Source organism: Pongo abelii, chromosome 9 (genome assembly GCF_028885655.2).
Source record: "Pongo abelii isolate AG06213 chromosome 9, NHGRI_mPonAbe1-v2.0_pri, whole genome shotgun sequence".
Classification (NCBI taxonomy): domain Eukaryota; kingdom Metazoa; phylum Chordata; class Mammalia; order Primates; family Hominidae; genus Pongo; species Pongo abelii.
The window spans coordinates 7,364,085-7,388,288 of NC_071994.2; the positions used below are offsets into that span (position 1 = coordinate 7,364,085).

General features: G+C 61.2%; 1 protein-coding gene across 1 annotated transcript; it reads right to left on the bottom strand.

Annotated features, from left to right (window-relative positions):
• Positions 1-2,707: 2,707 nt before the first annotated feature.
• On the bottom strand, positions 2,708-22,882 carry GRK2 (G protein-coupled receptor kinase 2). The gene is made up of 21 exons (XM_002821452.5): positions 22,530-22,882; positions 11,919-11,995; positions 9,988-10,061; positions 9,742-9,843; positions 9,561-9,635; positions 9,361-9,422; positions 8,476-8,527; positions 8,086-8,177; positions 7,711-7,810; positions 7,541-7,619; positions 7,317-7,447; positions 6,906-7,000; positions 6,729-6,836; positions 6,453-6,519; positions 6,043-6,143; positions 5,498-5,564; positions 5,322-5,417; positions 4,899-5,061; positions 4,293-4,429; positions 4,088-4,201; positions 2,708-3,990 (listed from the first exon to the last, which is right to left on the bottom strand). The coding sequence occupies exons 1-21, from the start codon at positions 22,640-22,642 to the stop codon at positions 3,826-3,828; spliced, it is 2,070 nt and encodes a 689-aa protein (XP_002821498.1). The 5' UTR covers positions 22,643-22,882; the 3' UTR covers positions 2,708-3,825.
• Positions 22,883-24,204: the final 1,322 nt, after the last annotated feature.

Sequence of the window (24,204 nt, forward strand, 5' to 3'; positions counted from 1 at the left end):
CCCCGTCCCCCCGCAACCATGGCAACCGCGGCCAGGCCAGCGCGCGGCAGAGCAACCTCAAGCGCCCGAGGAGATGCCCGGCCTTGGGTCTGCGCCCCGACCTCGGTCGGGCCCGGGTCCGCTGGGGCGGCCTGGAAGGCGATGCCCGGTTACAGCTCCGCCCGCGACCCGCAGGAGGCGTCCCGAGCCCTGCGCAGACCCCCAGAGCCGGGTCCGGAAGGGGAAGGCGGGGCCCGGGGGGGCGGGCACTGGGCCCCTCGGTCGTGCACGCGCGTGCGCGGCGGGCCGCGGTCCTGCTGCAGCCGTGATACCTGCGTTTCCCCCGCGGATACCCTCGCTCGCCCCGGTCTTCCTACCCCAGGTCCCGCGGTCACCGACTCTGCTGGGGTGTGCGGGTGAAGTGGGGCGCCCCGGCTCCCCTCGCATCACCGAGCACCCGGCCTGGAGACGAGCAACGAGCAGGCGCCACTAAGTGCTTGCCGGCTGAGCGGGAAGCACCTTCCTCTGGAACCTGGCCGGTGTCTGCAGGCCCAGCGATGCGGGGAGGTGGCCCCCGGGGCCCTGAAGTCAGGGATAGGAGTTCGGGGAGAGAGGGGCGCAGGCCCAGGCAGCGGCAGAGCCGTCCCGGCGGAGGACCGCCCGCGGCGAACGGCTGCCTTCGCCCGCCGCACGAGTCCCTTTTGCAGACGCTGCGCTTGGCTGCCAGCGTCAGGAGAGGAAGGCGAGTTTCGAAATCAGGGCCGGCCCCTCCACCCACACCGGAACTAGGGTGCAGGCCTCCGTCAGCTCAGTTCCGGCCCTTGATTACTGGAGGCCCAGCCTGGGGTCTCGGGCCCTGGTTTTGCTAGGTGGCCAAGGCTGACCCTCTACTCTCCCTTTCCCTACGTGGAACATGATTGAGGAGGGCCAGCTAGCTTGAGCATCACTTCCTGCTGTAGGGCGTCCTCAGTTCTGAGACTCTGGGCTGGAAGGCCTGATTGCCATTTTTACCCTGCCTTCTCCCTGTAGTCACATGGCGCCTGTGCCATCTGGGGTCACTTTGCCACCCCACGCTGTGGTCTCATCTGTGAGGTCCTGGGGTTGGCAGCAGCCCGAAGGCTTCTGAATACCCAGAGCTCACCTGCTCACCACTGCTGCAGCCCTCCCTGGCCACCACTTTTCTCAGAGGCGGTCCCTTCCCTGAGCCCTCTCCAAACTCAACCCCGACAGGACTTTCTTGGTTCCAGCCTCTCCTGATTTCTGCCATCTTGAACACAGCTCCCCACTGGCCCTTAATTCCATGACAGTGCCTTCTCAACCCTCTTCCACGGGCTCCTCTCTCTCCGTGACTCCCACGTCCCTGGGAGAGAGCCTGTCCGTTCCCATTGTCACCCTGATGCCACCCCCAGGTCCACATTTCAGCTTACTCCAGGACATCTCTGTGCCCAGGGGGTCCCATGCTATCCCATCAGTATGTCCGAGGCCAACCCAACCACACCTACCCTCTTCCCCAGACTCCCGCCTCGCTCAGCCCCAAGTCCAGCCTGTTTCTGCTGGACCACGTTCTTCCTGTCTGGCCTCTTTTCATCTCTTCCTCTCCCACTGCGGCGGTTTGTCTCCCTGCCTCCTGTCCTTCACCTCCCTCCCCACATCCTGCACTCAGTAACCAGGCAATCACTTTAGAGCCAGCTCTCACCACCCTCAGCCCTGTGCCACACCTTCAAGGGCTCCCTGAGTACGGCAGGTCTGGACTCCATGTCGTTTGTATCTTCATTCTGCAGTCCCCGAGCACACACCTGGCTCTGGGATAGGTTAAGCCTGGCATTCAGTGCCTCCAGGCATGGCTCCTTCCCATAGTCCTCCAGCCAGCCTGGGCCACTCGTAAGTGCCTGGCTCTTCCCTGCCTCAGAAATGTCCTCCCTCCTTCCCACACCAATGCCGGAGGCCTGGCTCAAAGGCCATTGCCCCGGACTCTTGTATTCAGCCCTGAGTACCCTGCCCAGCTGCCTGCCTCCCTTCTCTGCCTGGCATGCTGTGCTTTGGCCATGGGCCCCAGCCATGCCCAGCAAAGCCCTGTGTGGAGTGGGCAGCAACACGTATCTATCTCCCCATTTAGTCACCCCGGGGGCTAGGACAGGGACGTGGGGAAAGGGAAGTTGACCAGAAGCCTCTGGGTAGAGGAGAGGCCTAGTGCTGGGGTTCCCCTCAGGCCTCAGGGACCCCTACTAGGGCTGTGCAATGAGGCCAGAGAGGAGGCTGAAGCCAGAGATGGCCAAGGTTCCAGAGGCTGTGGTGTGACCTAGAGGGAAGAGGTGCCTTGTGACTGTTTCTGGGGAGGGGCCTCAGCTTGGTGCCTGCTGTGCAGGGGTGTTCTGTGGGCCTGAGACAGTCCCAGTCAGCCCAGACACTGCGCCAGGCGTAACACTGTTGACACCTCCTCCTGCTTACCTGGGAAGTGGCAGAAGCTGCTCTCTCCTCCCTGGGAAAAGGTGAGGAATGGGCACTGGACAGCCACTAGGTGGAGAGGACTGTCAGCTGGGAGGGGTAGGAGGGGAGTGGGACCCACTGCCTCACCCCACCCGGAAGATGGCCTGGGCCCGAGCAGACCACCTTGGAAGCCATGGCGGTGGAGGAGACCTGGTACCACCGAGACCCTCCCCCTCAGGCCCCAGCCCAGCAGAAGCTGAAAAGCGGTCACCAGGTACAAAAAGAGTCTGAGACAGCCGAATCAGGCACCATTTTTTATAAAAACGCATAGTCTCATTTTTCACTCTTTAAAATCACATTCAAAAATCGGCAAAGAAACGCCCCGGAGAATGAGTAGACGGGAGGGGAGGGTGCGCCAACCCAGCCCCGGGGGGGAGAAGGCGCGACACCACACAGGCAGCGCGACTGGCACGAGGGGGCATGCGGTGGGCGAGGCGGCGCCCCGAGGCGGCGGCACTGACAGGACGTGGGCTGTGGGGCTGGCCAGCCTGGGCGGGGGTACACTGATGGGCCGGGATGGGGGGCACACTGATAGGCCCCAGCCAGCCTCCTTGCTGTGCTGCCCGCCCACCTGGCCGGCCCCGTCCTGGGCAGATGGGGTCGCACCCAGCCCAGCATCGGGTAGACCTCAGGCCAGGCGAGGCCAGTATGGCCCAACCCGCAGGTGCCTTGCTGTGGTCCCTGAGCCCGGGTGCTGGGGGTTGGGGCAAGAGGGGACTGCAGGGAGGGTAGCAGCACCTGCTGCCAATGCCACCCTCTCAGCCAAGCCCCGCAGTGTCAGGGAAGTGGGAGTGCAGGCAGCCAGTGACACAGAGGCTTTTCCTGAATAAGGGCACAGGAGCCCGAGTCACTGTGGGAGGTCTTGAGGGCCAGGGAGACAACGGGCCCCTCCTCTTGCCAACACTGTGGGGCAGGACAGTGCAGGGCCTGCCCCTCTGCAGCAGGAGGGGGTGCAGTGGGAAAATTCAAGTCGGATCCCTGTGCTGTGCCTGCCCCTGGTGAGGGAGGCTGGGCCACCCAGCAGCACCCGTGGGCACAGAGTGCAGCCCACAGAGCCCAGGGTGGCACAGCTTGGTGTGGCATCATCCCTCGGGGAAGGGGTGGGAGGGCTGTGCTCTTCCCCCACAGGAAGACACTGGGAGCGGGCAGCCCCTGGGGTCAGGACAGAGGGCGCCGGGCAGCGGCTGGGTTGGTGCAGCAGGAGCCGAGGCAAGCAGGCCCCTCCCGGGGGAGCTGGGCCAGGCTGGGGCCACAGGAAATCACAATAATTACAAAATAAAACCTTTTCCGCTTGGCGGGAAAACAAATAATAAAAATTCGACAAAATAAATTAGAGGTTTATAAAAGGCGGGCGGGCGGTCAGAGACCGTTGGCACTGCCGCGCTGGACCAGCGGCACCTTGCTCAGCTCCACCACGGGCGAGCGCGGCTTGTTCTTCATCTTGGGCACCCGCTGCACCAGCTGCTGGGCCTCGCGGTAGGCGTCGCGCAGCTCCTTCTTCCACTGCACCAGCTCAGGGTCGCTCTGCACATGCCAAGCCCAGCTCTGTCAGCTGGGGCTCTCCCGAGCCTGCCTGGCCTGGCCCCTCAGCCCTCCCATCCCTGGCTCAGCCCTCACTCACATCGCACTGCAAAACGAACTGTTTCCCACCGCGGATCTTGAGGAGCAGGCACTTGCGCTCCTTGATCTGCGTCTCCTCCACCGACTGGATCTCCTCCATGGTCAGCAGGCTCTGCTGCAGGGCCAGGGATGGGTGGTGCAGGTAAGAGCCGGGCCGGCCAGCTACCCGGAAGCCCGGCTCCCGGACCCCCGCACGGGCTCCTTACCGGGGCCTCGCCCTCGCCCCGCCACTCGAGGCGGTTGGGGAACAGGTAGAAGTACCGCCGCTGCCACTGGGTCAGGAAGGGGTTGCCCATCTTGGACATGTAGCCGTGCATGATGCAGTCCTTGCCCAGGGCGTAGTCTGAGGCGAGAGACAGAGGAGACTCAGCCGGCCCCACCTGGGTTTCTTTTTTGTTGTTTTGAGACAGGGTCTCCACTCTGTTGCCCAGGCTGGAGGGCTGTGGCACAATCTTGGCTCACTGCAACCTCCACCTCCCAGGTTCAAGCGATCCTCCCGCCTCTGCCTCCCAGGTAGCTGGGAGTACAGGCGTGTGCCACCATGCCCGGCTAATTTTTTTGGTATTTTTTGGTAGAGACAGGGTTTCACCATGTTGGCCAGGCTGGTCTCAAACTCCTGACCTCAAGTGATCTGCGCTCCTTGGCCTCCCAAAGTGCTGGGATTACAGGTGTGAGCCACCACGCCGGGCCCCAGCCTGAGTTTCAATCCCAGAGCCGCCACTTTCTGGCTGTGATCCAGGGCGAGTTCCTTAAACCCGAGCCAGCTGCTCACTTCTAAGCAGGCAGGGGCCTGGTGCCGCAGCGGCCCTCACCTTCCTCATGGCCCAGCTGCTTGTTCTTGGCTTTCTTGCGAGCCTCCAGCCGGTCTGTCTCAGCATTGATGGTGTCGAAGACAGTCTCTGCCACCTCCTGCTGCCACCGCTCCGAGATGGTGAGGGGGAAGTTGCGGTAGAGCTCCTGATCACTGTCCAGTAACTTTACCAGGTGGATGGGGCAGGGACACATGGATGGACAGAGATGCCAGAATACCATAAGCCACAGGCTGCCCAGACCCAGGGCCGTGGGTAGGGATGGTCAGTGCAACTGCCACCCCCAGGGAAGCTGGCCGAGGAGGAGCTGAGGCCTACAAGCTGGCAGGGCTGGCACAGGGTCTCACAGGTGATTAGAAGGGAGAGGGATCCTCCCCCAGGCCAGGATCACAGCCCAGGTAAAAGAGGCCAGGCAAAGCCCAGTACCTTGATTCCTTTTGTGTCCTCCTCATCGAAGGAGCCAATGTCGAAGGCGTCGGCTGCGTTCACCTCCCCTCGTGGGGGGATCAGCGGGGGAGGGTACTGCAGCAGAACAAGGATCATGGGCATTAGCTCGGGGGTGGGGCTGCAGAGTACCCCGAGTCCCTGCCGCAGACTGTTACCTTCTGCAAGAAGACCATCTGCCAGTCCAAGGAGCGGAAAAAGGGGCTCTCTTTCACCTCCTGAGCCCTGTAGGGAGAGGCCAGTCATCTGGGCTCAGCCCCACCCTGAGTCCTGGGCTTAACTCCTGATTGAGCCACTTTCTGGCTCTGTGAACTTGGGCAAGTTCCTTAAGCCTGAGCTGTTTCTTCATCTTTCAAATGGGAGAATAGAAGTTCCTACATCATAGGGTTGTGGGTTTTAACACTGGTAAATTTTGCAACCCTATGCCCAGTGCTTAATAAATGTTCAATAAACATAAAAAGCTGCTATCATCATCATCTGTGACAAGGGCCCCTCTGGAAGCCAGTTACCAGCTGGTTCCAGCAGCTCCAACCGCCAGGGCAGCCCCTCCACCCTGAGAACATTGGACAGGGCTGGCCATGCCCCAACTTATGAGCTCCTCCAAGGAGGCTGGGACCTTGGAGGGGGTTCCAGGTGATGGGACACAGCCCTTGTCCTCACGGGGGCACAGCGAGCAGCATGCCCAAGGCGCCAGGGCACTCACCCTCGGCCCAGGCAGCCCAGTCTCCGGTTGACATCCCTCTGCAGCAACCCCTCCAGCAGGGAGCGTAATTCAGGGGAGAAGGAGTCGGGCAGCTCCACAGCCTTTAGAGAGGAGTGGGACATTAGCAGGGGCTTAGGAAGAGCCCTTGACCCCATCCCAGCTCAGGAGAGAGAGGGGTCCAGGCCCCCGCAGAGGGACAGATGGGGCACAGCTTCCTAGCTCGCCCAGCAGTCATGCTCCAACAGCACGGGGAGGGCGAGAGCCTATGGGGCAGGAATTCTGTCTCAGAGGCCAGAGTAGGGGTCAGTGGCCGAGATCTCTGCTGGCTGGTGGGAAGCAAGAGTCATGCCCTGGCACCCACAGGAGCTCCCCACAGCCCCCCGCGGCCCTGCACTGAGACGTGCACCCACCATCGTCAGCGTCATGCGGTCGATCTCATGCTTGTCTTTGGTCTTGTGCTGCCGGAAGGGGCTGTGCCTGGGCAAGAGAGGCCAAAAACCAACGTCAAAGGACAGGAATGGGGAAAGGGAGGCAGGCAGCATGAATGAGCTGTGGCCAAAGTCAGAGACGGTGCCACCCCTAACACCAAGGTAGCTATGGGCTCCCCTCCTTTGGCATCCCACCTGGATTGGGGAGAAACTTCTCTTAGCCCCAACCCACCTTCCCACCTGGGACAGGCCACTCACCCCCGCAGCAACTTGAAGAGCATGCATCCCAGAGAGAACCAGTCGGCACTGCTGTCGTAGGCCACGCCCTTCTGCAGGACCTCTGGAGCCATGTACCCGTGGGTGCCCCTGTGAGAGCAAGGGGGCCATGAGCGGGAGTGGCAAGGGGTGGGGAGGGAGAGGGTGGGGGGCACTCACACGCTGGCATGGGGCTTCTTCTTGGAGAAGTCGCAGGCCAGGCCCAGGTCCGAGATCCGCACGTGGCCATGCTCGTCCAGAAGGATGTTGGCCGGCTGTGGAGGAAGCCCAGTGAGCTGCCTGGGGCAGCTCAGGATGGGGCCTAGCCAGGCAAGATGCCAGCTGGGTCACTGCTTCACTGGAGAGGACGATGGGTCCCCAAGGAAGGGCAAAGGTGGGGTCCTCTCTCCTGTCCCCAGCTACAACCTGGACCCAGAGAGTGGCTCGGTGGGAAAGGCAGGGGCGGAGATGGGAAGACACGGGGCGGCCATATCCCAGGAGCCCCACTCCTCTGGGCCTGGTGGCCGGGATGTCGAGAGGAAGGAGAGGACAGCCACGAAGGTCCAGCCTGTGGACAGCAGGGGCGCTCACCTTCAGGTCCCGGTAGACCACGAAGCGGTTGTGCATGTGCTCCAGGCCCAGGATGATCTCGGCCGCATAGAAGCGCATGTCAGCCTCTGAGAAGACCCCGTGCTGGGACAGGTGGTAGTGCAGGTCCCCACCTGAGGGAGGCAGTCCCACAGGCAGCACTCAGTGTCTTGCCCCAGCCTCCCGTGCCTGGGCCCAGCCCACCCTAGGGCCCGGCCAGCACTCACCGTTCATGAGGTCTAGGATGAAGCTGAGCTTGTCTGGAGTGTGGAACGCGTATGACATGCAGACAATGAATGGGCAGTCCTAGGAGGGGAGAGGAGGGGAGGGGAGGGGCAGTCAGCAGGGGCGCCCAGGGTTCCAGAGCCTCAGCGGCAGCCTGGCCCACCCAGCTCACCCCAGTGCTGACGAGCGAGAGCATGATGCGCTCGTTCAGAGCCAGGGTCTCCCCCTGCTTCATCTTGATGCGCTTTTTGTCCAGGCACTTCATGGCGTACCTGCGGGGCAGAGGGCGACGGTCAACACCCACCCTTGGAGCAGGGGCCCAGGGCTGCCTCAGGGGGTGCTTGAGGGAAAGACTAGACCCAGGACCAGCGTGTGACACAAATCAGAGACAGGGAGGGCTGGGGCCAGAGGAGCCTGCAGGGGGTAACAGCACGGCAAGACAGGAGTGCGTGGGGCAGCAGGTAGTCCTGTGCGGAATCCGGCCCGTCAGGGTCCCCCAGGAGCCCGGCTCCCCCAGGCATCCCACCGCGCCGAGGAGGGTGCTCACATCTTGCCTGTGTCGGCCTTCCGGCACCCATAGACCTCGCCGAAGCCCCCGCGCCCAATGATGCGATGCACGCTGAAGTCATTCATGGTCAGCTGAGGGGCAGCGACAGCTGCGGTCACCACAGGCTGCCTCTGCCCAGCCCCGGGGCAGAGGCACCTGGGCAGCAGGGGCTGGCCCCATGCCAGGGTCCCCATACCCATGTCCTGGCCATCCTCGCCACACATTTACCTGCTCTGGCCTCCCCATGCTGGGATCCCGGCCCTGACCCCCATAGCCATGGCCCTGGAGGCTAAAGGACAGACATCCCCTGACCTCCCCGCTCCCAGCCCAGCTCCCGGGAGAGGAGCAGGAGGGTGCACGGCTTTCCATGCCCCACCCAAGCCCACTCACGTGGATGTTGAGCTCCACATTCTTCCACTGGCAAAACCGTGTGAACTTATCGCTGGAAAAGAAGAATCTGGGCTCAGGGGCCACTCAGAATGTGGGAAGGATGATGCTGTCGTGAGCCTCCCCACCCAGCCGCCACTCCCTGGGGTCCCGTGAGGGTAGATGTGGAAACATCACGAGTGTTAATGTCCTCTTCCAAGAATGATATGTTGAGGGCCTGCCCACCCACAGCACCAGTCAGGGCTGCTTGGGTGCCCAGCATGGCCCTCGGCCACCTGGCTGTGGCTTCCTGCTGGAATCAGATCCGCACAGAAAGGAGGTCTTCTAGTCTAACCCAGACTTCCTGCTACCATATCCTTGACAAGTGCGTCTCCCGTCCCTGCTTGCATACCTCCAGTGACACAGAGCTCACTCCATGGCTGGGCAGCAGTGACCCTAAAAAAGCTGCTCCCTAAAACTGGCTGAAATCTGCCTACAATTCCCACCCACAGCGCCAACTCTGGCTGTGAGGGTCACGGGGGCCGTGTGCTCTCCTGGGCCCACCCCTATCACGACTCTGATGCTTCTCAGTCCAGGTGGGCCAGCAAGGTGCTATACAGCCCACGGGAGAGAGAGGCACAGGTGGCGCAGCTCTCCTAGCTCCCTGGAGCTAGGAGACTGCCTGGGATGGGCTTTGAGCTGCCTGGTGCTGAGGAGGACAGGGTGGGAGAAGATGACCTGCAGCCTGTCTGACCTCTCAGGAGTCCTTGCAAGGGGGCCACTGACGGGCCAGCCACCTGCCTGCTCAGGGCCTAATGAAGGCTGGCTTCTGCCCTCCACGCCAGCCACACCCCTTCTGAGAGCGGCCCCCTCCCTCCCCCTTCCTCTCCCACACTGCCCTGCTCTCACCTCTCGATGAATTTCTGGAACACGTCCCCTCGGAGGTTTTGACAAATCTCTTCGATGTATGGCTAACGAAGGAAGCTGGAAGTTGGTGACTGAGCCCCAAGAGACCATGGCTGCCCAGGCCCCGCCCCCAGCTGACCAGGCTTGTTGACCCAGGGCTGTCCAAGGTGACCTTGCCTGGGGAGGGACCGGGAGGCACACACCTGGAAGAGATCCGGAGGCACCTGCTTCTTCCCCAGGTGGCCTTGGACATGCTCAGTGGCACTCTTCGAGAAGGGCTGGGGAAGACAGAGGTGGCCATGAATTCTCAGCAGGGTCCTCTCTTCCCCTCCCAATCTGCAGGTGACTCTGGGCCAGCACACAGGGCCAGCTGAGGACACTCACATGCGAGCAGGCCAGCAGCTCCTTCATGATGTATGAGTCGAAGATCTCCCGGCTGCGGGCCACACGCTCCTCCTCCGTCTCCAGCTTCTCGTACTTCTTGATCTGGAGGACAGGATTCCTGCAGGTCATCTAGAGCCCAGCAGGGAATGGGGATGCCTACGCCAGGCAGCTTGTGGGTTCCACAAAGCCGCCCCAACCTCCTCCCCTTTCTCCGGGCAGAGCAAGGCCTGGGCCTCTGAGTCTTACCTCCTCGTAGAATTCCACCAAGGGCCTGGCCTCCTCCAGGTGGTTCAGGCAGAAGTCTCGGAAAAGCAGGTACCCTGAAGGCAACAGTGTAAGGTCACAGAGCCACGCCTCTCTCAGAGGCCTTCCCATCATTGCGGATGGTGTGGGTTGGGCTCCCTGGGCAGAAGTGGCTATGGAGGTGGCAAAGGTGGTCTCGGCCCCAGGCAAGGGGTGAGCCAGGCAGCTGCTAAGGCTGCTGCCAACTTGAAGATTCCTGGATTCTGGGTTGGGGCCCCTGTGTTTCTACCGTCTTCCTGAAATCTGTTTCCCCAGGTGGCAGCTGGACGGCGATGGGCAGCAGGGTGAGGCAGAGGAGCGGGGTTGGCTCTGGCATCAGGGAGCCCTGGCTTGGCACCTGGGCCCCCACTCACTGCAGCCCAGGGCCCTGTGCCTGCTCTGTGAGGCCGATACCCCTCACCGGGGCGGGCTGTGCAGGTGCAACACGATTCAGTCTGGGGGCCCTGGGATGCTGTGGCCACCGGGGCCAGGTCAGACTGCAGCATGGGGGAAAGGTTAGCAGGGGGCTCTGAGAGGCCACACCACTCCTCTGGACCCTGCCCCCCTCCATTGTCTGGCTGATTTGCACAGCAGCCTGAGAAACAGGCAGGGAGGGTGGGTCCAGTTGGGGAAACCAGGGCTCAGGGAGCTGGTCAGACACACTGTCTGTGGCAGAGGCTCAAGTGGAACTCAGGGCTACTCCACCAAGTGGCAGGTCCCTGGGAAAGAGGTTGTGGGCTGGGGCCTCAGGGCAGGGGGCACAGAAGGGTTATAAGCCACAGGGAACTGGAGAAGCAAGGTGGGCTGTGGGAGGGGCTCTCAGGGGACCCCAGATAGGGTGTCCTCATGCCTGAGTAAGGGGCCTGGCCCCTGGCCCCCGAGCACTACCAGGGGACAGAGGCCCTCCTCAGGCCTCCAGTCTGACATGGGTGACCCGGCTCGAGCTGGGTGGCCTCCCATGCCTTCGGGGGCACTGCCTGGGCACCTGGGTCAGAGCTGTGGCCATCACTTCAGTCCTGACTGCCTGGCCTTTAGTGCAGGGCCTTTGAGGAATGGGGGCCAGGCTTCACAGTGGGCACAGTGCTCCCATCTGACTTTGACAGGCCTGCGCAGTGGGACTCATGAGTCCCATCTCCCAGATGAGGACACCGTCAGGCTCAGAGAGGTGAAGCAACTTGCCCAAGGACACACGGCACAGGCCTGGGACCCAAACTTTGTGCTTCTTGACACACTGACTCCCCCAGGCTGATCTCCAATGCCTGATCCCATCAGGCCAGGATACCGCCTGTCCAGAGCTGAGCTCCTGTTCTCGGGAAGGCCAAATCAGAGCCACGTGGGGCTGGAGCCTGCTTCCCGAGACCTGCCCCAAGCCTGCCCTCCGGGCCAGGGCAGGCCAGGTCCGCAGGGTGGGTTGCATGAAGCTTCTGACAGCAGGCATCAGACACCAGCTGGAGCAGGAATGGAGGGCCAGCACCAGGCAGGTTGCTTACAAAGAGGGCCCATGGGGTGGGGCGGGGCCAACCGCAGCTCGGCAGGCGCCACAGGAAGGGCCCCGCCTCTTCCTGTCAGTTCTACCAACGGCCCAGAGCAGCTGCAGCCTCGCCAAGGGGAAGCTGCAACTCTCAAAAACAAAAACCCCAAAGGAGGAACTTCCCTGGCGGCCGTGGAAGACTCTGGGCCCCCACCCCCACCACGGGGCTCCTTGGGCCGACAGCCAGGGGCAAGGAGGCAAGCAGGGTCGCGGCGACTTGGAGCAACCCCTGGGGTCTCGCTGGCTGCTCCACCCTGAGTGGATGGGAGGCCAAATCTCTGGAGAGTGGGGAGCACAGCTGGGCTGGCTGGGGTAGGGGCAAGAAGTCAAGCCCTGTGGCTGGCAGAGCCACTGCCATACTCACCCAGCTTCTGGGAAAAGATCTTCTCAAAGGTCACCTCACCCCGGTCCTCCAGGTACTTCTGCATGACACTGCGGATGCTGTGGGACAGGGGGGGCGCAGTAAGCAGAAGCCCCCAGAGCCCGTGGGGGCTGCAGGCCCAGAAACGCGAGGTGAGGGCACTGTGGTGGTGTCGCCACTCCCTCCAAGAAGGAGGCCAGCCCGTCGGGCCTACTCACTTATCCCAACCACAGGTCAGACCAGAGGGCTTCAAGGAAGCCTTTGCCTGCACCGCCCCCGCCAGGCTGTGTCCTCAAAGGCCAGGGTGGCCGGCAGGTGGCCCCCTGCTCAGAGGCCCGCCGCCTGTGAGGTCTCGTCCCAGTGCTGCTACCGGCTGGCTTTGGGAACTTGGCCAAGTCACAAAAGCCAAGCCTGGTCTGTGAGCGGATGAAAAGACACACATGTGGCATCTCCACGCAGCGGCACATGGCTCGGCTGTAAAAAGGAATGAGGCACCAACAGGGGCCACAACGTGGATGAGCCTTGAAAACATGAGGCTGAACGAAGCCAGTCACAAAGGGTCGCCACATATTGTGAGATTCCACTCATATGAACAGATCCATGGATACAGAACGCAGATCCGTGGCTGCCGGGGGGCTGGAGAGAGGGAGAGGAGTGACTGCGGTAGGGACGGGGTTTCTTTTTGGGGTAAGGATTGTACAACACGGTCAATGTACTAAAAAACACTACATTGTATAATAAAATGATGAATTTTGCATGAATTGCATCTCAATTTTTTAAATCGTAAGAAAAGGCCATGCCTTGGTTCGTGTATCCCTAGTACTTGGATATAAAATGTGACCCCTGCCCTGGGTTGCATTGTATGGCCATAGGGGAGGGCCTGGCCATTGTGACCCTCAAAACCCAACCCGACATCCCCCACCCTGTTTATCTCACCCCACACTGAGTGCTGTCTGGGAGAGCCACACCAGGCTACACTCCCGGCCTCAAATACCACCTTACTGTCCCCTCCTGCCGTCTCCTGGCCCACCTCCAGCCCAGCCCTGCTGGTCTGTCCCAACAGCCAGCTGAGGCCTGCATCTGGTCCTCACTAGTCTGGGCTCCGGGGGTAACATGTAGCCGCCACACTGAGGGCATGTGCAGGGCTGGGGGCCTGAAGGGCCAACACACCCGAGCCCATGTCATGCTCACATGGCCCTGCAGATCTATGGGGCCACCAGCAGGCCTCCCGTGAAAAGACTGCAGCTGGTGGAGATTTGGATCCGCAAGTCCAGGTTCCCTGTGCTTGGCATGGCCCCCGCCTCTCTGCACCCCAGCCCTGCCTGCCCCTAGGAGCCCAGCCCAGGGCTGGTTGGACTGGCCACCCAGGCTGTGGTCACGAGGACCCGCTGCACATCTACCCGAGGCACTGTGTACCTCATGCCAAAGCCACCCCCTGCTCCAAGCAGCCCTGCCCAGGGCATGGTTCTGAGCCTGTGATACCAGACAGCGTGTGCAGAAGCCTTGGGAAGGAGAGGTTTCTGGGTCTGGAGAGGCTGTGTGAAGAAGGTGGAACTCCACTGGGTTCCTGGAGTGCAAGCGGGATCTCGGCAGGTGGCAAAGCCAGGGAGGTCGGTAGACATGGGAACAGGCAGGGGACAGTATGTCCAGGGATGAGCAAGAGGCCAATGGCGCAGGGGAGAGGGTACACAAAGGCCACGGTGAGGGGGAGGGCAGGGCCTTGCAAACCAGGGGGCTTCACAGCCAAGGAGTGGGCAGGAGAGCAGGACTCAGGAGGCTCGGTCCAGGGCAGCGGGTGGCCCAACTCCACTGGAGGCGACACGCGGAGGAAGCCCAGGCAGAAGCGACACTTGAGCAGGAAGAAGGGGAAGGGGTGGGTGGGAGAAGGCTCAGGCTGTCGGGGACCGGGAGAAGGGTTATGAGGCCAGCCCCATGAGGGCTTCCAGGCTTTGGGCCCGAGGGTCTGGAAGAACGGCAGCTTCAGCCAGAAGAGCCGTCTGTCCGTGGAGAGCAGCTCCAGGCAGTGCGGACCTGGCCTGTGGACCCTGCCTGGCCTCTGGTCTCGGCCTCGAGAGGGGGCTCCTATCCGCTTCCACTGGGCACTGCCCTTCCAGGAAGGGCTGCAGTGCACTCCCGGGCCTCGGCCCCTGATCTCACTTGGTTCCAGCCTTCCTCAGGAAAGGCCAAGCAAGATAGCACGAGCACAGCAGGGCTGCCATGAGCACGGTTCCAAGGCCGCGACCCCCTGGCCTACTCCCCACCCTCAGAGGCTGGGAGGGGCCGCGGCCTCTTCCAAAGTTGTCTCCAGCAGGAAGCAGGGCACTGAAGACAAGGATGGGCCTAGGTGACCCTGAGTTCGCATCCTATGACTCCTTTGGAACAGACCCTGCCTGGATGGGAAGAGGAGGGCCCATGCCCCGAACTGGGGAGTGAGGATGCCCTCTGAGAATTGACAGGAGCTCCGAGGATGGGCCCCGCGTCCACGCCAGCACACCCACCCCCCCCTCGGGCCACACGCCAGCTCACATCCACCAGCCACCGTCAAGGACATGTTTCCTGGCATGTGGGACTCCCAGGGACACAGGAAACGGTAGACGGAGATCGTGGTGCTTCACACACAGCAGGGGCTTCATAAAAATCTCTTGAACTGAGAAAGACACGGTCCCTGCCCTCGGCACCTGCAGACAGGAGGCCTGGGCCCTGGGCGACCCTCGGGGCACAGGCTGCGCACTGGGAGACCAGAGCGTGGACAAAACCCCAAGGTCAGAGGCCTGCATCTCACCTTGGAGGTGGGCAAGGAAGGCGGGACTCTGGTTCTGCACCAGATTTTTGAGTTTTGGGATATGTTGGTCCACAGAAGGGGACGAAAAAAAGCAAAAAAAAAAAAAAAAAAAATCACAAAATGCCAGTCTTCCGGGGCAGTGGAGGGTCAAATGGCTACGATCAGGTGCTGGTCAAGTGGAAGGTAGCGACAGGCAGATGCAGATGACAGGCAAAGCAATCCCAGCGTGTAGGGGTCACCCACCAGGAGATGGGCAGTATCTTGGGAATGGGGGCCACGGGGCTTCAGCAGTAAGCCCCACTGAGCCCCAGACTTGCTTCCTAGGAGCTTGCAAAAATGGTGCCAGCTTGGCGGGGCACAGTGGCTCACGCCTGTAATCCCAGCACTTTGGGAGGCCGAGGTGGGCGAATCATGAGGTCAGGAGTTTAAGACCAGCCTGACCAACACGGTGAAACCCCATCTCTACTAAAAATATAAAAATTAGCCAGGCATGGTGGCGTGCGCCTGTAGTCCCAGCTGCTCAGGAGACTGAGGCAGAAGAATTGCTTGAACCCTGGAGACAGAGGTTGCAGTGAGCCAAAATCATGCCACTGCACTCCAGCCTGGGTGACAGAGTAAGTACTCTGTCTCAAAAAAAAAAAAAAAAAAAAAAAAATGGTGCCAGCTTGGCAGAGGGAATGGCCACCTAGGAGCCAGGGAGTAGCCACTGCCACTTTTCAACTGGACACGCAAAGTCACTAAGGGAGAAGCATGCTTGCTTCCCTGCCTGCCACAGCCAGGGGAACCTGCCGGGCAGGCCCTTTCTCCTTCCCAGGGGCTCTGCTGTCGGCCCCGGCCTGGGAACAGCAGGAAGCAGGACCCGGGGCTCTGAGGCCATCTCTCCCCTCAGCAGCCACGCCTGGGCATGGCCACCACATTCTTCCCAGCCCACAGCACTCCACTTTCTTCCTTAAAAAGAAAAAAATGTTTTTTAAATAAAATAAACAACCCCCCTCCCCCCAGCAAGAAACCAAACACGAGGTCAGGCCTGAGCAGAGTCCTTGAATGGAAGGCCCCCAAAGTGGCAATTTTAGGGTTTCCTGTCTATTCCCATGGGTCTGGCCGCCAAGGGAACTGGCAGGTTGGAAGAACTTGTCACTGGGGGCAGCTCCTGCCAGGGTGGCAAGCACGGGCGAGCACAGGGGTGGGACGGCCTCCTGGGCTGGGTCACCTTGTCTCCAACACTGCTCCCTGATACCGGCAGAGTCTGGAGAGGCAGTGAGCCCAGAGCGTGTCCCTGCCCCCAACCCAGGTCAGCAACCCTGAGATCCGGGGGAACGTGGCTCCCAAGATCCACTCTGGAGCATCAGGAGAACCAAGCGGCCTCAACAGTCCCAGATGGAAGGACTCTAAGGTTCCCAACAGCTTTGGGCAAGGGCCTCAGAGTCGCCTTTGCTCTGGCCGTTGGACGGGTGCCTGGGTTCCAAGTGGCCCTCACCACCTGGTCACAAACTTGAAATGTCCAGTTTCTCCACCTGTAAAATGAGGATGTCAATGAGATGCTGAATCGCCACCATCACACTGGCCATTTACAAAGCCTGGGTGGACACGGCAGAAGGGGCTGGCCATGCTGCCCGCCGTGCCCCGCCTGTTGGGCCATGGGAGAGAGCCGTCAGAGCCCCATTTCTCAGCACCCCATGGCTCACCGATAGTCCGTGCTAGAATCACACAGTAACCGGTCTTGCTCAAGCCTCTGCTCCACATTTGCCGTGTCCTCGGAGAGGATGGGGCCTGTGGCCAGGGCTGAGCTGAGCAGGGTGGCTGGGACTCCTCTGCTCACAGACCAGCTTCAGGCTCTACTGCGGGCCCAGTGGGTAGAGCCCGTGGCTTGCCCTGCCAAAGTATCAAGGGCTCCTTGGCACAGAGGTGCTTGGTGCCCACCCAGCTTTGGGAAGGAGCGGTCAGTCCCACCTTGGCACCCCTGCAGTTAGGGCAGCCCGCACCAGCTCCTGCTGCTCCTGGAGCAGGCTCAGCCCAAGACAGTGAGCAGCTGCAGCACTGAGCGCTGGGTGACAGGGAAGGAGTGGGTGCTGAGGGAGCACTTCCGGTTCCTTCTGGCACCTCATGGTTCAGAAGAAATGCAAAGTCCAGGCCATCCCCTGTGGCCTGGGCTCTCTCAGGTGTCTCCTGCTCGGGGTCAGAGGCTGCAGCTGTGTGGACAGGAGGGGGTGACAAGTCAGAGGCAAACACACTCTTGCTGATGGCGAGGAAGCTGGCTGGGCCACGTGCTCCGAGGCCCACAATGAGTTAGTGGCAAAGAAAATGTCCAAAGGCTCCCTGAGAAATGGCCTCCCACTAGAGCACCCTCCATCCCCCCCTTGACCTCTGGGGAAGAGCTGGGTGCAGGGCTCGGAGGACCCTGACTTGTGCCCAGCCTCTGGCCTGGCTGCCCTCCCGTCCCTGACCAGGGGCTGTAGGAGAAGGAGATGGACGGCCCCCTTCCCCGGAACCCAGGATGGGAGGCAGCCTTGGCTGGCAGCTGGCAGCCAGGGGCCATTGTTCCTGTGCCCCTCGTGCGACAGTGATGCTAAAGCTTTGCCATGCCAGGACGGTGCAAGCTGGCATGAAGGCTACAGGCCTGGCAGGTCTGGTGCGGCCACTCTGGGAACCGTCCCCTGGGAGACGGGCGAGCGTTCACCAACCAGTGCAGCAGGGCCTGTGGCTGTGGCCGAGGTGCTCCCCGTGGCATTTCCAGGAAACCAGACACCAAGGTGCCAGCAGCAGAAGGAAGTCCCCTGGGGCTTCTTAATGTTTCTCAATGACTCTCCCTGGGGCGAACAACATCCTCAGAGCTCAAGGATGGGGCCACAGATCAAACAGGAAAGACCAGCCCAAACTGTCAGGTCCAAGGTAAGCCCTGAGCAGGGGAGAGAAAAAGCCAGCTGGCCCCGCACACACAGCCAAGGTCTGCAGCAGCCTGGGCTCCGGAACATCGTGTCGGCCACAAAGCAGCTCCCTTGCGGGGATGCTCGGGAAGAGGCACTCTGGCGGCCTTGTCAAATGTCACGGCTTCTTCACAAATATGACATGAGCACCCACACCCTGCAATGTACTGCCGACATGGAGACCGTAATCCGCAGCACACTAGAATGCACCAAGAACAAACTTCCAGAATTCCATGCCCTGTGGTTTCCAGGAGGGGGCTGTCCCCCATCCCAAACACGAAATGGCTCTAGAGTCAGAAAATTGCCCCCACCTGGGAACAGAGCTGCCAACATGTTAATACCAGAAAACCCACTTCTGTCGGCATAGACGCGTCCCTTTGCAGTAAGCAGCAAAGCAGAGAAGGGATATTACTGTTTTAGAAAAAGCTGCAGCCAAACACCTCATTTTTAGTATCTCAGTTGCAGCAGAGTAGAAATAATGTGAATATAGCTCCATCCAGCAGTGGAAACTGACCCATGGGGAGCCGGCGGGGAGTAGGGAAGGGGCCCGGGAAGAAGGGGCAGGTGTGAGGGAGGCTGTGCGTCCTCAAGGGCTACACTGTGCTTTTGGTTCCTGCTGTGTGTTCCAAGGCAAGAGCACATCCTGAAAGCAACAGCCAAGCGCGTGGAGCCCAAACCCACCAGCCTGAGCACTCAGCCCCTCTGCCAAGCCCACCTGGGTGCAACCTAGGCACGGGGAGGAGACACTCGCTGCGGAGCGCGCCTGCACCTGACGTCACCGGGAACTTACTACTAGGAATTGATTGTGCATTAATAGGACACCTCATTCTGGGTTAACAGCCCAGGTTCCCCTGCACAGATTCCAACCTGCATTGCTCACACTCCCTTCAAATCCATTTACCCAGGTAACGGCAGGTGGGCGACTTAATGGCAAATAAGTGAAATGCATGCTCTGGAAAGGAAAACAGATGGGAAAGACATCACAGAGACCCATTCCTGGGGAACGGCGGTGCTTCAAACGCCCAGAGGGAGTGACTGCAGGAAAGATCATCTTGTTTTCAGGGAAAGGAGTTGGGAGAACGCTGCCACTGAAGTGGAAAGTTCTGGGTAAGGGACAAAGGCTGGAAGCAGCAGGGTTTCAGCTGGTGCTGCAGGAGTGAAGGAAGGAGGGAGGGAGAAAGCTTCCCGCTGCACCCCTTCCCCCACAAATCGAGGGCAGGAAGTTCTGGCTGCAAAGAGTTAACAGGAACGAGGCAGCGCAGGAACAGGGGCAGGGTCTGGGGAGACAGGGAAGCCGGAAAGGGGCAGGAGGGAGGCAACTCTCAGTGGGGGAGGGACCAGGAAACAGCCAAGAAATCGGGAGGCTGCAAGAGGCACCCAGCTCCGACAATCTGCTGCTGGGGCTGCCACTGTCACCGGGGAGGGCAGAGGAACCTCCTGGGAGCGCCCAGGCAGGGCTCCTCAGCTAGGAACCCAGAGATTAATTACACGAGGCCTCAGTTGGTCATATTAAGCAAATGATGATAATTACAAGACTACTGGCTGCTGGGAAAGGGAGACAGCGGTTCCTTCAGGGCAAGGCCCAGACCACAGACCCTGAGAGTGAAGGGGCAGCCGCCTCGTTTTACAGAGGTGGAAACTGAGGCAGGCCCAGTTGGGCTAAGGGACTCGTCTGGGTCCCATGTGAGCTGGTGGTAGAGGGAGAAGCCAGATCTCCCATCTTCCAGATATACAATGCTGCCTTACGCTGCCTCCTTCTACAAGAAGGTCGAGGAAAGGGACTGTTTCCTCGGATTCTATTGGGTGACAGAAGGGGAGGCCCCTGTGCCAACTCAATGTGGCACTGTGCCTAACTACTCCCATTCCCTAGCCTTTGGAACTCAGAGCTGTGATGCCAGCCCCAGTTCTTGGCCAAGCCACATCCCTAGGCACCAGCCATGGAGGGGCTGCCAAGGTGGGCCACCTAAAGGTGTGAACAATTCCCAGTGGCACCCTGTTACGGGGACAAGCCACAGCCCCTCTCCCTGACTCTGACCTTGACCTTGTGGGTATGGGGAAGACAGGCTCCTGCATCTGACGGGACCCTGGAGTGGAGCTGCCCCTCGGTGCAGTAGCTTTGCCACGGCAGCTCAGTTCTCCATCCCAGCCAACGGGAAGAGGGCTGAGCCTTGTGAACTGTGACAGCCGATGGCCCCAGACAAGGGGTGCCAGTCAACCCACACCGCAAAATGTGGACAGAGGCGAGAACAGTGGTGTGCAGGGGTGGGTGGAGGGGATAAAGCACAGCAGAGAAACAGCACTGGCCTGTGTGGTCCAGAAACCCGAGGCCCCATTCCAGCTTTCTTCCGTGACGAGGACACGACTCCTCCCCTCCCTGAGCCTCAATAACTTCAACTGCTAAAGGGGAGAATCCCAACTGCTGGGCCTGCCTCTCACAGTTGTCAAAAGGACAAAACAGAGTAAAAAGCACTCTGCAAACGGAAAAGTGTCGGGCAAACATGAAACATGGTCAGGATCACCACTGGGGCGGCAGGGGGCGGGAGGGGGCGTCCTCTGCCCCACTGGGTGTGCAAGGCAAGGCATTATGCAAAGGGTGGCCTGCTCCCTAATGCCCTGGGCCTGGACCCCCATGTAGGGGTGGCCTGTAGCCCTTCCCAGGCCTTAGCACACTGACATTCGGCGCTCGCACCTCCAGTCCATTTCACAGATGTGGGCAATTTGCAGAAGGCCATGCTGCCAATGTGAAAACCTGGGCTGCCTGGCTCGGACTCCTGCTGTCCTCCTAGAACCCTATCCAACCTTGTTTCTGCTCAGGACTGCATGGGGGCGTCACACGGTCCTGGTATTTCTTGAGCAACTACTACATGCAAGGCATGGCCTTGCCAGCTTCACAGGTTGGTTGCTGGAAGAATTGAGATGACAGATGTCAAAATAGGTAAGTCAGTAATAATTCCTATCATTATTGCTATCACCGCCATCACTACCATGGATGGGAAAGGGGACAGGAAAAGAAGAACATCTCGTTTCTCAGGGTTCTGACACCTGCAGAGCCAAGGCGGCGCCCCATCACAAGCAATGCATTCTGGGGGGAGATTACCCGAACGCAGACAGTTCCAGAAAAGGCCCCGCCTCACATGCTGCAGAACTCCATCCTACAGGAGGGTCTCGAGGCTGCGGCCACCAAGGAGAGCCGTTTTGAGCCCTAGAGGCTGACTCCCCCGTTTCCTCCCTCGCGGGTTTGTCATTTCTGAACTCATTTCTGTACTAACCGTCACTGCTCCCTGGACAGCCCCCAGCTGACAGTCAGTCTGGTTCCTGTTTTGAGAAATCTGATTGCAAATGTCTTAGAAAAAAAAAGGCCCTAACGGCCTTTTCAAAATGCAGACCAATTTTCCTCTCCAGGCCTGACGTTCAGTCAATCCAAACACCCAGTGAGCAGAGCAGGGCATGGCAGAGGGGGCCGGTGAGGGCCAGGGGCATGGCACCCCTGCAGCGTCAGCCAGAGCTTAGACGGCTGCTTCAAAGGCTGAGGGACACCACAGAGTCACAGTTCTTATTTCACACCATCCACATTTCACAGATGAGAAGACCGAGGCCCAGTGAGGGAAGGGACTTACCCAGAGTCACAAAATAAGACCACGGCAGTGTGGACAGGCCCCATTCCCAGCCCGCTGGGGCACCAGGAGGAGGCTAACTCTCAGGCATGCACAAGGAGTTGCCACACAACACAAAGAATCGTGGCGGGCACGTCTGCTCCCTGGCACAGGCTAGGGTAGCTGATGAAATGTAGAACCGGAAGTCTGAAGCCCTGATCTGCTGGCCAGGTGCCACCTGGGACTACCTGTGTGACTCGGGGCAGGCCACTCACCTCTGGAGCTTCAGTTTCCCCACCTGTTCCACAGGGACAAAACCACACCTGTCCTCGCCACCCCATGCGCTGCTGAGAGGCTCACACAGTGGAGAGATACTCTATCAGCCATAAAATGCTGGACAAACCGCAGCAATCGTCCACATCCTGTGTACTTTTGCACCTACATCCTGAACAGTCTAAACTTTGATACCAGGTGTGATGTCAGTTGTCTTACACAGGCGGCAGCTAAGGTCCAGCCGTTGCAGGTGTGCTGGGAGGGCCCCTGGTCAACAGCACCCACAGGGCACCATATGCAGGGCCTGCCAGAGGAGGAATGTGGGGGAGAGGGCACAGGGGATGTCTCCCCCACCTGAGCGCGGTCCGAGGGAGAGGGTGCCCACAGCACCCTAGGTCCTGCTCACCACGCCGCCCTGAAAACACTCTCAAGCCCAACTCCAGGACAGCGACCCCACCAGAGGGTGGGAGAAGAAAGAGTCCGGAAGACTGGCTGTCCCCCCACACCTCACACAAGTGTAGACTGGAGGAGAGACGGGTGGGGGTAGTGGAAACCCCAAGGCGGCTGCCGTGAGCAGGGACAGCAAAGGGGTGGGTGACATCGTCAGGCGAGGTAAATGGTGGCCGGCGGAGGGGAGGGGACCCCACAGGGACCAAGGGCTGCTCCGAGAAGGATGAAGGGGCGCGCCGGGCCCCCGTGAGAGAAGGCGGGAGCCAGGGGCTGACAGCGACTTCGGGGGGCCGGTGGAGCGCGATAAGGAAGCAGCAGGACGGCCAGGGGGACCCGAGTGGGTCCGGGGGCCGATGGGGCAGAGGAGCTCCGGAGTTGGGGCGCTCCGGGCTCAGGCGCCCAGGGTCTGGGGCTTAGGGTCTGGACCCGCAGGCGCCAATGCCGGGCTGCTCCGGGCTGGGGGGTCGACAGGGGGTTGCGAGAGCCGGCCCCAGGGGTCCAGGTCGCGGGGTCGAGCCTGGGGCCAGGGTCTCGGGGCCGCGGCCGGGGCGCCCGCGGGGTCGGGCCGAGGCCGCGGGCGGCTTCTCCTCACCTGGGCTCGGGCAGCAGGATCTTCTTGCTGGCGCGCGCGGCCGGCGTGGCCTTGCTCTTCTCCATGGCCATCAGGTAGCTCACGTCGGCCAGCACCGCCTCCAGGTCCGCCATCTTGGCGGCGGCACTGCCTCCTCCCGTCGCCGCCGCCGCCGCCGCCGCCGCTCCTGCTCGCTCGGCGCTCGGCCCGGCCCGGCCGCGGCTCGCTCGGCCTCGGGCGCCGACGCCTCCCGCCCGGCCCTGCTCGGCGCCCGCGGCTCCGCTCGCCGCCGCTCACAGGCGGCGCCGCCCCATGGCGCCGGCTCGGGCCCGGCCCCGGCTCGCGCTCCGCTCCCGCCGGGACTGCAGTCGGGGCGCCGCCGCCGCCGCCCGCGCGCCCGCGCCCCGGAGCCGCCGCCGCCTCCGGCCCCGCCTGCCGCGCACAACGCCAGCGAGCCCGCGAGGGGCCGAGCCGGGCGGGCGACGGCGCCCCCTGGAGGCCGCGCGGAATCTGACCCCGAACCAGACCTGCGACCGCGGGCTCAGACCCTGGCCGTGACCTCGGCCCTCGATGCTGGACGGAGACCCGGGCCTGGAACACGACAGGGACCCGGCATGGAAGACGACCCGAGACCCATTCTCTGACCACAACCTCGGGTCACATCTCTGGATCCCAGGCTCCCCAGTCAGGCCGCGGCCCTGACACCAGACGTGATCACAAGGAACCTGGACGCTCACCAAGACACAGATTCAGACCTCTGAACACCATCCCGGGACTTTCATCTCAGACCCTGGCTATAACCCCAGACTCCCTGACCTTGGACGCGGTCCACGACCTGACACCAGACTCCAAACAGGACCCCAGACTCAAACCTTGGCCCACCACCTCGGACTCTAACCGTGACCTCAGATCACAGCCCTGGGTCTCCAACGCCATACCCAGACTGTGACGCTCACCTCAGACCCCCAACAGGTCCCCAGATCCAGATTTTGGACCATGACCTCGATCCCATCCTGGTTACTGACCCCAACCTTGATTCTGACCCTAGGCCACTACGATGACGCTGAACTCTGGACTTGGGGTCAGGGCTCAGACCCAGATTGGACTATCAACTCCAGACCACCGTCCTAGACTCAACACCCAGAACTGTGGACACGGACTCAGGACTAGGACATCTAACCTGGGACCCACACTGGACCCAGAATCCTTAGTAGGTCACCCAGAACCTGGGACCTGACAACTGCAGTCCAGTTACAGGCTTCCCCCATCCCCGATCCCACCCCTCCTACTCTAGAACCAATCCTGGCCCCAGGACGCCCACTCAGGATCAAGTACCCTGCACCCAACCCCACCCCCCAACCGGCTCATAGACCCAGGTCCCTGGCCAGCACTCTTGGCAGCTCCCTTCCCTGTACCCCGCCCCATCCAGACGCTCCTTCAGGATGGTTCCACATGTAGGGTAAAAACTCTCCCAGCCCGGGAGGGCACAGAGGTTTCAGTGCTGCCTGGCAGGGGAAACCCACCCTGCTGAGAGCCCACCCAGAGTGGGGAAAGCCAGGTGTCTCAAGGCAGCACTCCTATCTCAACATGCCCCTCTCTAGAGCCTCTCTTTGCTTTCAAAGTGACGGGACCCTCCTCCCAGCCCTGGGCACATAGAGCTCAAATCTCATTACCATGCTGTGGGCCAGCAACCAGC

Excerpts from the sequence above, each read along its gene's own strand:
- GRK2 (XM_002821452.5), bottom strand. The coding sequence starts at position 22,642 with ATGGCGGACCTGGAGGCGGTGCTGGCCGACGTGAGCTACCTGATGGCC. Across the intron at positions 7,811-8,085 it reads AAGGCCGACACAGGCAAGAT|GTACGCCATGAAGTGCCTGG; the intron begins GTGAGCACCCTC and ends TCTGCCCCGCAG. Across the intron at positions 4,430-4,898 it reads GCAGCTGGGCCATGAGGAAG|ACTACGCCCTGGGCAAGGAC; the intron begins GTGAGGGCCGCT and ends CTCTCGCCTCAG.